General features: G+C 39.0%; 1 protein-coding gene across 1 annotated transcript in view; it reads right to left on the bottom strand.

Annotated features, from left to right (window-relative positions):
• Positions 1–16,171, bottom strand: part of SEMA3A (semaphorin 3A) — a 221,023-nt gene that overhangs the window by 147,594 nt on the left and 57,258 nt on the right. The window contains exons 2-3 of the mRNA XM_074984169.1: positions 14,682–14,839; positions 10,767–10,829 (exon numbers count right to left, since the gene is read on the bottom strand). Of these exons, the coding sequence (XP_074840270.1) occupies positions 10,767–10,829; positions 14,682–14,839 (221 nt within the window). The remainder of the gene's footprint in view (positions 1–10,766; positions 10,830–14,681; positions 14,840–16,171) is intronic.

The following is a 16,171-nucleotide window of genomic DNA, read 5'->3' as shown; positions in this document are numbered from 1 at the left end:
AAGAAAGGGAAGACAAATGTTCAAAGCAGATTAGAAAAATCAACCACTATGATAAAAAAAACAAATGGGTCTTAAATTTTCAAGCCTCAAAAGGTAAATGCCATTTTTTGCAAATAATTTTATTGGAGCCACACTTGTGTACCAGACTGATGGCTCATTTGAGTCTCAGCCTTGTGAAAGTGGGAGAGGCCTAAAGACCCTACCTACCTACCTTCCTTCCACTTGGGCAGCAAATGGACACAGTAAGGCTATTTCTACACATGCCGCTTTCTCTGAAAGTTGCATGCTAACAAACAGCCCAAAATATGCTATTGAGGCATGGATGTAAATTCCCCGTGCCTCATTAGCATACGGTTACATGGTTTGGAGTCCGGAAAATGCTCTTCCAGACTCCAAAACAGCAGGTAGAAGCGTGGGGAAGGAGGGGTCTCCGGCAGGAGGAATGCCTTCTGGAAGACCCCGCCCCCTCGGGGGCCGTGCTTCTACATGCTGTTTTAGAGTCCAGAAGGGCGTCTTCTGGACTCCAGATCATGTAACCTTATGCTAATGAGGCATGGGGAATTTACATCTGCCCCCCATTAGCATATTTTGGCCCATTTATTAGCAAAGTGACACGTGTAGAAATGGCCTAAAAGTGCTGTGCTCCAAGGCTGCTAAGCTTGGTCACTTTTTTCATTATGACTATCAAAAACTGATGTGACACTAGCCCAAGAAATGCCAGGGGGGGGGAGGGGGGAGACTTTTAGTACAGTTTTGTTTCCATTTCTGTTTTCTCTTCCTTCCAATTCTACTAAAATTCAAACCAAATAAATTTTGAAGGCTGCAAATGATATATCCTCATTCATAGGATGCAGCTGCTAATGGCTTGTTTAGTTAAAGAATAAAAGACAAACTGAAGCTTTGTGTGCACGCATTTCCAACAAACAAAAGGGGACTTCAGTCTGTACAAACTGAGATCAGTAGGCCCAACAGCCTATGTGGGCCCCAGGAAAAGGTGAGAGGGGGTCAGCTGTGTCTCTCTGGAAGTAGTGGCGCCTAAGGCAGAAGGGGTGTGACCATCTGTCCCGTATTTGGGATGCTAAAAGGCATCCCTACTTATTTCTTAAAAGGGACTCATTGTTTCATATTTGGGCCTTCCCCTCTGACCTTTTCTGCCAGCAGCTACACAGATGCAGCTGCTGGAGGGAGTCACTTCCCCAAGCCTTGGGGAAGAGGGTGAGAGGCTGCTGTGTCCCCGGGGCTCTGGGGGAAGGCTGGAAGCTGTCACTTCCCCAGGGCTCGGGGAGTGCTGGGGGCTGCAGCTTCCCCTGGGCACCTGGGGAGTACTGGGGGCTGCCACTTTCCCAGGGAGTGCTGGCAGATGCTGCTGCCCCAGGTCTCCAGGAGAGGGCCAGTGGCTGCCACCTCCTTCCTGGCTCCCCGGGGCTTGGTGGAGCTGGGAGGAGCCTCCCCTGCCCCCATAACTTCCTGTCCCATATTTGGGACAGGGAGATATGGTTGCCCTACCATTAGCAGCACTCAGACCGTGGCACTGCTGTCATCCACATGGAGCTGTGGACCAGCACTGCACTGACATATTAAAGGCTTTCAGAGCTCTGGCCACTGATGAAGTAGTAGCAGTTGCCCTTCCTCCCCCAGTGGCAGGTCTGACTGAGATACTGAGTTGAAGTGTAGCCCTGTAAACAAGTAGCCATAAGACTCTTTTGCTCCAGGTTATTGATTTTTACAGAATATTAAGAATCAGTTTAACCAAGTAACATTCCAAGAATAACTTGAAGCCTAAAAAAAATAGCATCCTTGATATTGTTGCATCTGACAAAGATAGTCTTTGCCCACAAAAGCTTACGCTCCAAAATATCTGTTAGTGTATAAGGTGCCACAGGACTTCTTGTTGTTCTCAAAGATATAGACTAACATGGCTACCTCTCTGATACTAGCAGCCTTGATAGTCGACTATGAGAACTTTCTTTTTTCAGCCAGCTCCAAACCAAACTCTGTATACTTTGTATTAAATGGGAAAAAACTCTCCCTATCTAAGATTTGGTTTTATGAACCAAGAAATTAACAATGCCATAAGTTTTGGCTTGAGCCTTCTCAATAAGCCTGTCTGCTATCTGAATTCCTTCCTCAGGGTTGGTGAGCCTACACTCTAGAACTTCTAGAGTGTCTCTCCCATCCTGTTGATATCTGGATGTGGTATAAACAATATGTCTCATTGAATCAGCAGGCTTCATGTTGCCTCACAGGATTAACACCTGTTTACAGTGTGAGGTGGTTCAGACAAATGCAGTCAGTCCCTTACATGGGCTTAAAAGCACCAACAGTCATTCTTTTCTATTCTGCTTTATGCACTTCCTGAAATAATTTCCAGACACAGTCATCCAAGATAAATATACCCAAACTTCTGAGATGAAAGCGACAAATTACAGCATGAAGTGCTGAAAGGAAGTGACAGAATGCATCTATAGGATGCAGTTGCTTAGCAATATGTACGCACATAAGTAAACACACTCTATAAGCTTGACTATGAAGTTACATGGAAGTCATGATTTTTGGGTGTGGCCATGAAACCATTTTGAGTTCCATGAGAAAAATAGGCACCAAATCCTAAAGTAATGGGAGTCTAAATCTCTCAATTAAAGTTTGGCACTTAATCAATCAGGAGTTGTCAGGTTATGTTTCCTGCAAGATTCACAATGCTTTTACAGGACCTACAGCTTTAGAAGCAGCTAATCAGGAAGGGACTGTCTAAATTAGAAATGAAGTAGGTGATTTGTTCCAATAGAGACAAGATTCTTCTCCTCAGAATTAAGTCTCTCTCTACTTATTGTCCTTCTCTGTGCAGACCCAACATATTTTGAAAAAAAAAAAAAAACTTATCTGAAAAGGTCTCTCTTTCTCTGTCCTTTTATTTTATTTTTAAATCATGAACTGATTTTAATTTAATGAGTATAGAACTAGAAATCAAAGAGATCATTTTGGAAAGTATTTTAACAACTTTGTTTGACAAATAGTTTGGTTATTTTTACACATTTCAAAGGATAATAGACACTGGGGGCTTCTCCATACTAAGTGGAAGATCAGCTGGATCTCTCTGGAGTCAGCAGTCTACCCTTGTATTCCACTCTATCGTGAGGGTATGGAGGCTAAGTCTTCACCAAAGAAATAAGTCAGTTCTGATACATCAATTCTAGCGATGCAAATGCCAACTTATTTTCCCTAGTATTGACTTAGACTAGGTCTGCAAACACAGGCAGTTAGAAGGCTATTGGTTGGCATGCATGAGCACCAATAGCACATGAGGATGATCAAGTGGAAGAACGGAAGGGGGAAAATTCTGAGCTCTGCTGCATGTGTATGGGGAAAGGGAGAAGTGTGTTTTTGTAAAGAAGCTTACTGTAGGCTATGAAGTGAAACCAACCCTTCCTTCCATTTGTACAATAATCTATCTGCCCAACAGAATCTGAGGGAGAAGTAGAAATAGGACTCATTTAGAAGTGAACTGCTGTGAAGACTTGAATCAGAAGACATTTCCTGAGAGAATTCAAGGAATGAAATAGGTCTGTAATTTTTACTTGTTATTCAAGTGAGCATGTTGGTTGGAAGGAAAGCTGTTAAGGGGCACATATATGCTTTCCATCTTGGGACAAAATAAACCATAACAAGAAATCTGTTTACAGTAGTTTCAAACCAACAATCACTGGTGACACAGTAGCATATAAAAATATTACAAAATCATTGTTGAGATCAGTCTTTGACTACGAGAAAACCTCCATCAGAAGAAACTTGAAAACTATTTTATTGTAAGGCAGTTTTGTTTTCTCATTCTCCCCCAGCCCCCCGCCATTGAATGACTTTAGAATAACTCCTGAAGTCCTAAAGACAGAAGTGGTATTTGTACAGGGCTATAATTCAAGGCAAGGGCTCATTGCTGAGAAAATCCTGAACTAGATTTGATGAATGTAAGCTTCCATCAGAAGCAAATCTCTCTAGTCACTCCTATAATAGAAAAATAATCCATAGATAGGAAAAGTTTAGCTCTTATCCTTGATCCAGATTAATTTATTCATCATAATCTGAGGTTTAAGACAATCTCACAATACAAAAATGAGTAAAAAGTGTATTTATTATATTATTTTCCTCAATGCATGGTGTTTAGTTATTTTTACCATCATTTCAAGGATATTTAATTGCATTTCTATATTGTGAAATTTCCAGATTGTGTAATACTAGTTAGGATACAGTATGTGAATTGCCATTGCTAACTTAATTCTTCCTCTCTACTCAAGTGCTCAAGGCACCACCTTGCAGTAATTGATTTGGCTTGGTCACTTTATACAAGTCATCATATGCCAATTGCTAAACGAAAGCAAAACACAGTATTGGCATCAGAACTGAGTGATTACAGCACATGCTGTGTCTTAAAGCCACTGGGTGCATTGTGGGGGTCCATGGAGGAATTGTAACTCACTCACTCAGCCAGAATGCCCCAGGGAGGAAACATATGTTACAGTGATAGCTCCGCAATACTCAAAGTCTCCCATGTTTGACTCTCCTACCCATGTGAGGTCCTCTGCTTGCCAAAGTCACCAAGTTAGAGCTTTCATCTCCTCCCTTCCCCATGTACTTTGTGGCACCAGTACAATTCAGGTTCCTACCCCGGTGAGATTACATTAACACTACTGCATGTTTGCATTCTGCATTTGACTGGACCTGGTCCTGGCTCATATGTCAGGGCGACATAGGAGAGAAAAGGATAGATATGACCTGGCATGATCTTTTCAGGTTAATTTATGAACAAGCTATGTATATTCAATTAGTGTTTTATAATTAATTTTTCATCTCCTCCTTCGCTTCTTCATTTAGAAGCGACATATGAAAGGAATTACTTTCACATTCCAACTCTGTTTTCCTTAAGTCTAGAAAGGGAATTAGAGAAGTGTTGAGGAATAAAGGGACTTTGAAGTAGCTCAGGCACTTCGAAGTACCCACGGGTTAGCTCCATCTCCATGCAAGCTGGCACTTTGAAGTTTAACACTTTGAAGTTGCTGCAGGGGAGAATTAGCTTAATGAAGTGCTGCATATGCAGGGCAACACTTGCTTAATCATCTCCCAACACCCTGCTTACCATGCTCCCTCTGAAGTTGGGAGCTAGTGTAGACACAGCCATAGAGAATTTACCATATCCTTTTGTTAAATCCCATAATTAAAGATCACAAGGACTATTCCTTTGGTGTCTTGTCATTTCTGTTTCCTGTGCATCAAAAAATTAAGAGCACACAGGCACTAAATAGAGACATGGGGAAAGTTATTCAAAATGTTTCAAAAATTTAATAAAATGATGGCTTGAATTCTAGGTGAAGTTTCTGATCAGCTCCAGGTTTATGTACACTGGTTTTCCTGTGCCCACTTACAGTTCTAGCTTAAGGTTCCAGTAACTGCATACAGTAAACTCTTTCATATTTGGCAACCCCAGGACCAGGAGGTTGTTGTATATTCAATATTCTGGATAATAGAGAGGTATATCTAGCAAGTCATTCCACTAAAGAAAAACAAGTTTAGATAGTAAGAAACAAAACAAATGTATTCAGAGTACTTTATTTACTAACCACTAACTGTATTCGTGCTATTCATTTGTATGTACTTCCACCATACTGTACTTATGGAAAATGTGATTAAAATTTACCTATGATTAAAGTGCCTATTTTGGAGTTCCAAATAATAGAATGCTGGTTAAAACAGAGTTTACTGTAAATTAATTAAACTTCACTCATTTATGACATTACTGGGTCCCCAATATGGAATTATTGCCACATTCTTTTCTTGTTTGCCTATTATTTAATCCATATGTAATGCAGAAGTTGCCATGTGTTACCACTGTGCCCCAGATGACTGTGAGGTCTTTAAATCAACACACTGAAATTCAGTAGTGAGGAGTATTACTAGGAGTTGTATTTATCGTGTCTGCACTTCATGGTTCAGTGTAAAACCTGGGGTGTTTTCTGTAGGGGCAATTAACTCATTGATTGTTCCAAACTTCTGATCAGAATCTACAGGGGAAGATGTAACCACAGTAAATCAACCCATGGCAGAACAATGATCTGAACAATACAAAAATTTGCTTCCTTTTACTGGGCTTTCATGGGTTTGCATTGAGCTAGGCTATACAAGTAAATACCTTGATTGCTATGAAATATTTTACAATTTTGCCTTTTGCTCTAAAAACATTACTATGCTATGTCATTTTTCCTGTACTAAGGATATTAAAATACCACAGCAACTCTACCTGTTAATAAAAAGTTTAATGGCAATTTCTCTATATCCACTGAAAAACATAGTGGGTGATTTTGTTTATGAAAAATATGGCTCCGGTTGTGTGATCTTGTGCAAGACAATCTCCTGGGCTCAGTTTACCCGTGTATAAATGGGAGACAAGCAGATCTTAAAATGTTTATCCGCATATAAGAATGGACCACACCCCACAGGATTTTTGCAAAGCTGCAATAATTAATATTTATAGAGTGCTTTAAACACACAAATGAAAATTGTTCCAGAAATTATAAAGGGTTATTGTTAGATGCAGAATACCAAAATATGATGTACTCGGGATCACCCCATACAAACTGCAGTTTCACCAATTGGCTTTACCTAGATTGCCACAAGTGACACTGGGTTTAAGGAATCATTTGGACCCAGACAGCAAAAGCTACAGTAAATTATTTCTTTTAATTATAAGCGGAACCTTGCAGGTCATGTCTGAGGTTACCAGTTGGGCAATATTAGAGAAAGACTTTCATTGCAGCTGCTGTACTGCACCTGGCTTATTAGTGGGGACTTGTATTGGCTGCGCCCCTTGAGATCAATAATTATAAACGTTAAAAATGAGAACTGTCATAAAAGATACAGAACTTCATTTATGAAAGCGTGAGCAATCACAAAGAAGAAATAGTTAATATCTTAGCAATGGCCCATGTTGATAGCAACATTAAATCAAACAGGTTTATGCATATTCTGTTTAATGAGAGCTTGTTGAGTTATTTTTATGGTTGTTATATTTCAAATTTCCTAGGTTTTGACAACAACTCTAAGGAATGTCCAAAGGAAGAATTAAGTTTCTTTTATGTCCATCCATCCTTAATGTTATTACAGCGACAATCATTACATTATGTTACACCATCCAATAGTGCATTATTAAGTGGCAAAAGTAAGACTGGATAGAAACCTGTGACTTTGGGTACTTTTGGGTGTTTATTAATAAAGAGGTATACATGCTTAGAGTTAATTCTGCTTTTAGTATCCAACTCACCTATCAGAACCCCAGTGCTGACGTCCAAGTGCATAAAATATTACTGGCCATTCTTTAGGTCTATTTAAGTACATGGAATTAATGCCACCATTTATCCTGTACATCTGTCGCTAAGGCTACTTGTAAGATAGAAAATAAAACATGCAATATGTTTGCTGTTGTTCATCAACATTTTTCTTTGTAAATTTTCAGACCAGCCCTTTATAATCTGTAATGTTACCCTCACTTTCGGTTAGACTGTGGCATGTCCTGCTTGCCATATTCCCTATCATGCCTTCTAATGCCCTTGTGCTAGCACACTGATACCGACACTTCCAGTCCACATGTATGGAAAACAGCGGGATGGGACTGAGTCTTGGGCTACTGTCCTTTATGCCCAGTGGAGTAGTTAACTTGATGTGTAAGTGAGGGTACACTGTGCAGGGTGTAGACTTGTATAATGCACACAAATACACAGAAGTGATGAGAAGTAAGATTGTGACTCTGAGGTGTGATCTTCTTTCTGGATAGTTCAAGGGACAATACAAGAAAATACATCCATGCACAATGTCTGACATGTTTCCTCCCTTCCCACCACCCATACTAACTTTCTTATCATGAATTTTTAACAGATTTTTTCTTTAAAGTAAACAAAGCATTCTTGTCAGGGCTGTAGATTTTTGGGTTTCTCCTCAAGACATGGTATTGTTGCTTAATGTAATACAGAAATATTTACTACAGCCCTGGACAGCTGCTGTTAGTTCATTTCTTCAGGAGCTTCATACCCCAATCAGCACTTTGGTGGTTAACTTGAAGGTTAGATTTTTCTGATCTCCAGCTCACAGAATATTTGCCAGGGAAGTGTTTATAAATATGTAGGTTGTTTGAGTAAAAAGAAAAAAATATGTAGTGATTTAAAAATCAAGGGATGATGAAGGGGCTAGAAATAAATACTCATACTATAGCCAGACACATGCACATGCTTTTCCATACTTTTATTTTTGTTAATGTAAATAACTATCCTCTAGGGACCGGGATAAGCCAGTGAATCTGCTTTCACTTCTGACTAAGACAGTATTAGAACACAGTTCTCCAGAGGCATAAAGCCAGCATTATGAATATTTTAGTGAACCACCTCTGAAATGCAGGTCAATGACGTATACACTTGGTGTCAAATTCTAGTTTCACAGTCATATAATACTAGGACTGGAAGGGGCATTGAGAGGCCATCAAGTCCAGCCCCCTACCCCAATGGCAGGACCAAGTACTGTCTAAACCATCACTGAAAGACATCTATCTAACCTGTTCTTAAAATATCTCCAGTGATGGAGATTCCACATCCTCCCTTGGCAATTTATTCCACTGTTTGACCACCCTGACAGTTAGGGACTTTTTCCCTAATGTCCAACCTAAACCTCCCTTGTTGTAGTTTTAAGTCCATTGCCTCTTGTTCTATCCTCAGAGGCCAAAAAGAACAAGTTTTCTCTGTCCTCCTTATGACACCCTTTAGATACCTAAAAACTGCTATCACGTCTCCCCTCAATCTTCTCTTTTCCAAACTAAAATACTATTGCAACTTAACTGATTTCCCATTTGGCCCACTATGCATGTGCCCAGTTGGCTTGTGATGTATGCATATCATCTCTCTTTCATCATCTGTAATGGGAGGCAGGACTAAACTATTAATATACACTGAGGCTGTGGCCACACTTGGCCAAAACTTCGAAATGGCCATGCAAATGGACATTTTGAAGATTACTAATGTGGCGTTCAATTGAATATTCAGCGCCTCATTAGCATTAGGATGCTTCCTGCCACAGCACTTCGAAAGTGCACGGCTCAGCGCAGCTACACGGGGGTCCTTTTCGAAAGGACCCCCACTCCTTTTGAAATCCCCTTATTCCCCTCCCCTGAGAGGAATAAGGGGATTTCGAAAGGAGCAGGGTCCTTTCGAAAAGGACCCCCGTGTAGCCACGCCAAGCCACGCATTTTCTAAGTGCCGCAACCAGAAGCGTCCTAATGCTAATGAGGTGCTGAAAATTCAATTCAATGCCTCATTAGTAATGTTTGAAATGGCCATTTCAAAGTTTTGGCCAAGCGTGGCCACAGCCCGAGATTATTGTCAGAAGAATGGGTGACGAACGTCTTTCCAAAGAAATCGTCTTCAGTGAACCGTCATGTGGGTTGAGAACAAGAGGAAGACCAAAACTAAGATTCAAGGTTACATGGAAAAACACCATGAAAAAATTCAGCATCGATCCAAATTCTGGGTAATCTACATAGTAGTAGGCATCCTTCAGTCTGCATAGACTATGGATCGCGCCCTTTATAGTTTCAAATTGAGGACTTCATTTACAACGTCTACTGTGACTATGAAGGCCCACACGAGAGTAACAGTCCTTGCTGCATCTCTTGCAGATGTGGTGGGTGTCTGGCAAGTCCTTAGTGTGCTTTCTGTGCGCTCGCTTCTCCTCTGCTAGCTGTCTGATCTTCATCTCGCCCTTCTGAAGGCCCTTGTGTAACCCCTGCCTCCATCTGCTGCGGTCGTCTGCTAGTTCTTCCCAGTTGTCCAGCTCGATGTCTACCTCTACATAATCTACATAATCAGATCGAAATACCAGTGACGATTGCTATGACAGGGCACATCATCCTTTGATAGTATATGTGCAAACCATGCAAAAGAACTTTGTCTTAGAAGGAAAAACTCTGACTCGAGAATTCAGAATTAGACTGACACGCGGTCATTGCAATCAACCCTGCAAATCCAATAATGGATAAATAAGCCACGAGAGAAGCTGAAAACCCAAACAATGCCTATAGATCCTCACCACCACTGATAACCACCATCTCTCAAGATGAAAAGGGGCCATATTATGTTATCATATTATTATTAGTACTATTGGCCAAATCTTTTTCACGCTCATATATACGTATTATATGTAAAGATGGTGATGTGAATAAGAGACAGAAGCCATAGCGAAGTATGTATTATATAACTGCTTCTTTTCTGAGGCACCCAAATTGACACAGAAAGTTAAAACCACTTAGGCCTCAATTCTGCAGTCAATTCCATTACAAGAGAAAACCTCAGAAAACCTACATGGAGGCCCACTTCCGTGAAGTATCAAGTGTGCACAAGGGTCTATGTGGAGCTTATCAGATGATCAGGGCTAAGTCATTGTAAAATTAAAGAAATCAGAAAAAAATTAAAGAAGAATCAATGATTCTCACTTTAGTGAGTGCGTTGATCAGTATTTTCTGTTTTGATTTGCATGATTTTCATCTGCTTATGCATTCAAGATAAGAATGCATTCTTGAACCAAAATACCCAACCAACCAAAAACCTGATGACCCAAGTCTCGTGTCAGGGAAAGAAGAGTAATCTTGGGAAAAATAATGCTTTAAAAATTAACACTAGGCTTCATAAAATATTGAAATCCTTCACAAAACCAAAAACACGATTATAAAGATTTGTACTTACCAGAATATCTTTTCCAGCCCACTTGCACTCATCTCTTCGGGTATGTGAGACAGGCCAAACAATCTAAAAGAAATAAAATAAAATTACTTTATGCCATTTCATGCTCCAACAATCACAGATAGCATACCAAGTACTATATAGTCTCTTTACTCAGTTCTTTTCCTCTCTTTATTCCTTTCACTGGGGGCAGGGAGGGGGAGCATAACCAGTACAAAGAGTGTGTGATGGCAAGCCTGGCAAAGGAGATTATAAATACATATGTATAATGTGGACCTCCACTGCTGACTTGGAAAATAAGGACACAAAGAGGTTGATTTTCCATTCAGTTGTACCACTATGTAAATATTGATCTGAATGGAACGGAGACAAAACTTGCATTTTCTTGTTCATGTTAGATAGCTATTATAGTGTGTCTTTTAACTGAGTCTGGGACTACTATAACTTAACTGGTACTTGTGACTGTTCGGTTCATATTGTCATGCACTTTTACTTCCCATTCTTTGAATAAATGTATAAAGATGTATTAGTTCGATGCTATTGAGTTGCATCAGTGACTACAAATATCTATACAGTTATTTCAGTATTACTCCCTAATCATGCTTCCGGTACCAAGAGTATCTCAGTACCTACATAGAAAACACAGGGACCACTTCAGTCAAATTATTCATGTCAGCTGAAAATATTTTAGGCATTATATATAAAATAAAACAAAACATGATCTTGCATAATGCCAGGTTACGATTCAGTTGGTAACTTCAGATAATGATTATCCACAAGAGTGGATTATAAACTTGGTATTCAATATATCATACTGTATTTATAAAGTAAAGGGAAACATAGGATGATGGCAGGTGTAAGTGATGTTTTGAGATTGAGGATAGATCAACACCCTAAAATTCAGATTCTTCCTTTAATAGTCCAAAAAAATTGAGCTTTTTGAATCTGTAAATTTGGGCTGAAAATTCCATGAGAACATGGTCTCCCAAAGGATTTTTCTTCCTTTTCTTCCTGTCTTAAGAAGCGTAAGGAACAGTGAAAATTAAATTTTACCACATTGGGGGGAAAAAAAAATAATCCGTCCTCCCTAAAGTTTCAATACCCAATCAGTTCAAGGTTTGGGGAAAAGTTCCTATATTGTCTTGGCAGCTCTTCCCATCTCTGAAGGTGGGAACGTCAAATTGTCCTCTGACAATGCTGCAACTCTGTTGACTTGTTCGGAAAGTCAGTGAATTTAAACCATTATAATGAACAGGTGAATCTGTTCTTAGTTTGGATAATTTACTGAAGCCATAATTTGCTTCCAGAGTTTAGGCAGAAATCAGCAGAGATGCCTGCTCAAAAATGATGGGACTACAAGTTGAACTCTCTCTCATCTGGAACACTTGGGACTTGACTGGAGCTGGAAAAAAATTGCTGAACGATGGGAGGTCAATATTTTCTAGTGCATTACCACCATTTCCACTGCTTACTGGGCTCAGACATTTAGGGGTAACTTACAGCTGAACAACAGAACAGAACACGTAGAGCCAGGACTGGTGGCTGTAAATAAATGTTATGGGACTACAGGAAACTTGGCCTCTCCCGTAAGTGGTGTCCAGCTAACTAAAATCATGCTGGATTATGGAGCTTGCTGGATGAGAGAGTTCCAGATTAGAGAGGTTCAATTTACATGTGATTATTACTAATAAGAGGTGAACCTGAACCACAACCTGAGATCCAAACCCAGGTAAGACTCTGGAACAGTTTTGATTGGGATCTAGTTTTTTTTCCATAGACCATGGTCTTTGTAATTAGGCAGATACAAAAATTCTCAAAAATCTTTTCTAATGTTCAAATCACATTTTGAAGCTGAAGTTTTGAGCCATCAATAGTAATTATTGTTTTTTTAATATAATGCCCATTTATTATTTCACACAATGCTTTAGAAGTGTTCTAAAGACTAAAGTATGGAAGGTACACTTCCCTAAAAGTCAGAAAGAAGTTTTCTACTGTGGAAGCACCATTCTTCCTTTTAATTATTCCACATGTTTTTTGCATTAAACTATGAATCCCTCAGAGGATAGAAATAAATAGCCAGTTTCCTTTATCGCTGCTCTAAAGAGAATAGAAAAGAAAACACTCCATTTTCCTTTTATCTTTTTCCTTAGAGAATACAAATGAATGGTCTGTCTTCCTTCAGAATACAGAACACAAAGTATTTATTGCTATCATTTTAGGAAGCTAATAGGCAAATGGGCAAAAGGTCAGGAATACCAAGAAAAAAATCCACTGGTACTGAAGCAATCTATCTTTCATAAAAGTTGAATCTAAAACACACCATAAAAGTTGTGGGATTTTAAATGGTTGAACATAATAAATCAAACTTCCATCTCTGTGTTTACCTTCTTACTGTTTGGAAAATCTTGTTAAAAAAGAAAAGAAAAAGGAGAAAACAACATTTCGGGCTGAAGCAGAATCATATCCTAACACACAGTTGAACTACACATCAGCTTTTAATTTATGTCTACAACTTTTACTAAAAGTAATGTCCTCTATCAACAGCAAAGAGCTCCTACCAATCTGTCACTCTTTGATTAGCATGCAATCTATTATGGTTTATGAGAAGCAGAAATGCACTTCTTTAAGCCATTCAAAGAAAAAGGAAAAGAAATTAAGACTCACCCTCAGAAACAATGACATGGCCCCACTCTCAAAAAATAGTGCAAGGTCATGTGACCTTTTTGTGAGAGCTGTCATGACAGTCATCTTCATTTGACTGAGCAGTAAACATAAAAAAATATGGACTGTTTGGTGGTAAATAACTGGCTTATGGTAATGTACATTCATGTACCGGTGCTACTGCTATTTTGTTACTACATTTCCATCAAATCTTCCTTATTATGAGATGTGAAAACAGACTATTCTACTGTGGGTATAGCGGACATGGAATAGAAGACAGAGAGAAAGAAATGAGTAGACATTAGCACCAGAGCTTTCAAAGCTTAAAAGCTTGATTGCATAAATATAAGCATAGAAAATCCCACAATTTTATGGTTCACCTTAGGATCTAGAGATTAACCTTTTATGATACATTTAATGTATTATATAAAATGATTATATAATATCTCTGTAAAAATATACTAGAGCTTTAACAGTTCTGCCCAGGCTCCAACCACATGACAGGCACAAATAATTACAAAACATTAAAGTGAGATTTAATGTATGTTCTCTAAAATTAGTAGCTAAAAATCATACACTGCATATTTCCTATCTTTGTGACTTGCAGCTTTTCTACAACATTTTTTTCTCACCCCATGGCAAGAAGGGGTCTGAATCTACCATGCCTGCTGACCACTCATTCCACACTGAACTTCTTGATATGCAGTATTTGTTTGGAGCTTAAGCTTTCATGGGCAAAGATCCACTTTGTCAGTGTGCATCTGACAAAGTGATTTCTTTACCCACAAAAGCTTATGCTCCAAAAATTCTGTTGGTCTATAAAGGTGCCACAGGACTTCTTGTTGTTTGGTGGATAAAGACTAACATGGCTACCACTCTCATTCTGTTTGTATGCCCTGACTTGTCCCTCTTTGAATAGTGAGTAGAACAAAAAACATTTGGTATGCTTCAGCAGGGTTCACATGGACAATTGGAACCACAGATTAATGTGGGATAGATTCACACTCCAGCCTGTTGCTCATTAAAATGTTCATCTGTGTACACACACACACACAGAAAATTAGTATAAATATTAAAAAGTCAGGTCCAGACTTGGCCTATTATTTTAACTCCAACAAACTTTTAGGGAGTCTTCGGTCATATGATATAACGACAACTTAAATGTAGCTTACATCTATCAGCAGTTTATACATTATACTTCTGCAAAACTAGATTTTTACCACCAGTTTTGTTAAACAATAGTAGGATTGAAGATACCTTTTGATAATCCTTGATGTTAACCAGGTTGAAAGAAAATATGTGATCCTTTGCTCCAACATAAAGTCTACTCCGTTCCTCATCCAAAAGGAAAGTGTGGTAGTTGGAGCTATTGGCTAGTCCATTGAAAGTGATTACATTGTTGGTTTCCAACATCTCTGCAAGATAAAGTTAAGGTTTTTTGTTAATTTGATACTGGTCAAGACGACTTGGGCTAATGTCCTGATATCATAGACACTTCATTTTGAGCACACAGGCAGCCCCACTGACTTTACATGCACTGTTAGGCACCTGAAGATTACCATATTTGCAAATGTCATGAATGAAGGGCTAAGATCAGTTTCAGAAGCACTGAACTATGAATGAAATTCTGCTCAAGGCTGTGACACCATTTAAGGCCTAATGAAATCCTGTTTGAAGAACTTGTGGTATATGTGAATTTTGCCCCAGGAAACTAGTGAGACCAAATTTAGTTCTCTACAGTCAACAAGAGTTGCAGACACATACTTGAGGATGAATCTGGCCAACTGAGGTAAATTAACTGCAAAGACTAAATCTTTCATCTTTCTGTAATGTTTCTGGACAGTCACAAGCAATTTTATGTAGTCTCGGAAGAAATGGACAAAAGAAAAATGTGATCAGCTGTTGAGATAAAAGCCACATGTTAAACGAGCTCTTTACTTATATTACTAAGAACATCTCAGTTCACTGAAACAGGAATAATTTGGAAAAAAAAGCCAATTAACTTTTTTGTAGTTTACAATCTAGCATTATATTTGGCCTTCAGACTAACAAAATTAGATGGGTCAGTTTCACTGAGGTTTATAGCCAATTTCATTGTCTAGTTCTCAGTCATGTCTACACAGCTGTGGTATTTAACCCAAGAATGAGTTCCTTCTTTGTTCCAAGTATTCACAGAACCATTTCAGCTATTCTCAGATATAAAACACAGACATGCCCACTCTCATGAAATTTGTTGTAAAAATAGGCATTGAGACCACATTTATAAACATACCTTTCCTTCATTTTTCTCTTTCTATAGATATTTGAGATCCAAAACTTTTACTTGGCCCTTTCAAGACAAGTCTACATTATTTATCCACACTGAAATATTTTTAATACTAAGAGTTAAATCTTGTCATGGGCTATGGAGATACTAGAAGGGGCCTAGAAATGGGTGGTGGGGGTATATTCCACAACGGCTCGGCAGTATTCCAATCTAGCGTTTAAGACCCTGACTTCCACACCTGAAGGTGTGCTGGCAAGGAGACATGCTCAGGCCTCCAGATGGGGAAAGTAGTAAATGTGAATATCCCAAGAGGATTAGAGCAAAATTAAGGAGCTGTAGTACAATATACATTGAGACAAACCCTGAAGTCTTCCTCAGATTTTGCTCAACGTTCACAAGCCCGATTCAGGCAAAGTCATTGGCATGAAAAGGAGCTTTCATGAAAGGAGAATGAGCCAAAAATCAGTAAGGAACTCAGATT

This window comes from Carettochelys insculpta, chromosome 1 (genome assembly GCF_033958435.1).
Source record: "Carettochelys insculpta isolate YL-2023 chromosome 1, ASM3395843v1, whole genome shotgun sequence".
NCBI lineage: Eukaryota > Metazoa > Chordata > Testudines > Carettochelyidae > Carettochelys > Carettochelys insculpta.
The sequence above is the reverse complement of the archived record's forward strand: the minus strand, read 5'-3'. Positions and strand labels throughout refer to the sequence as shown.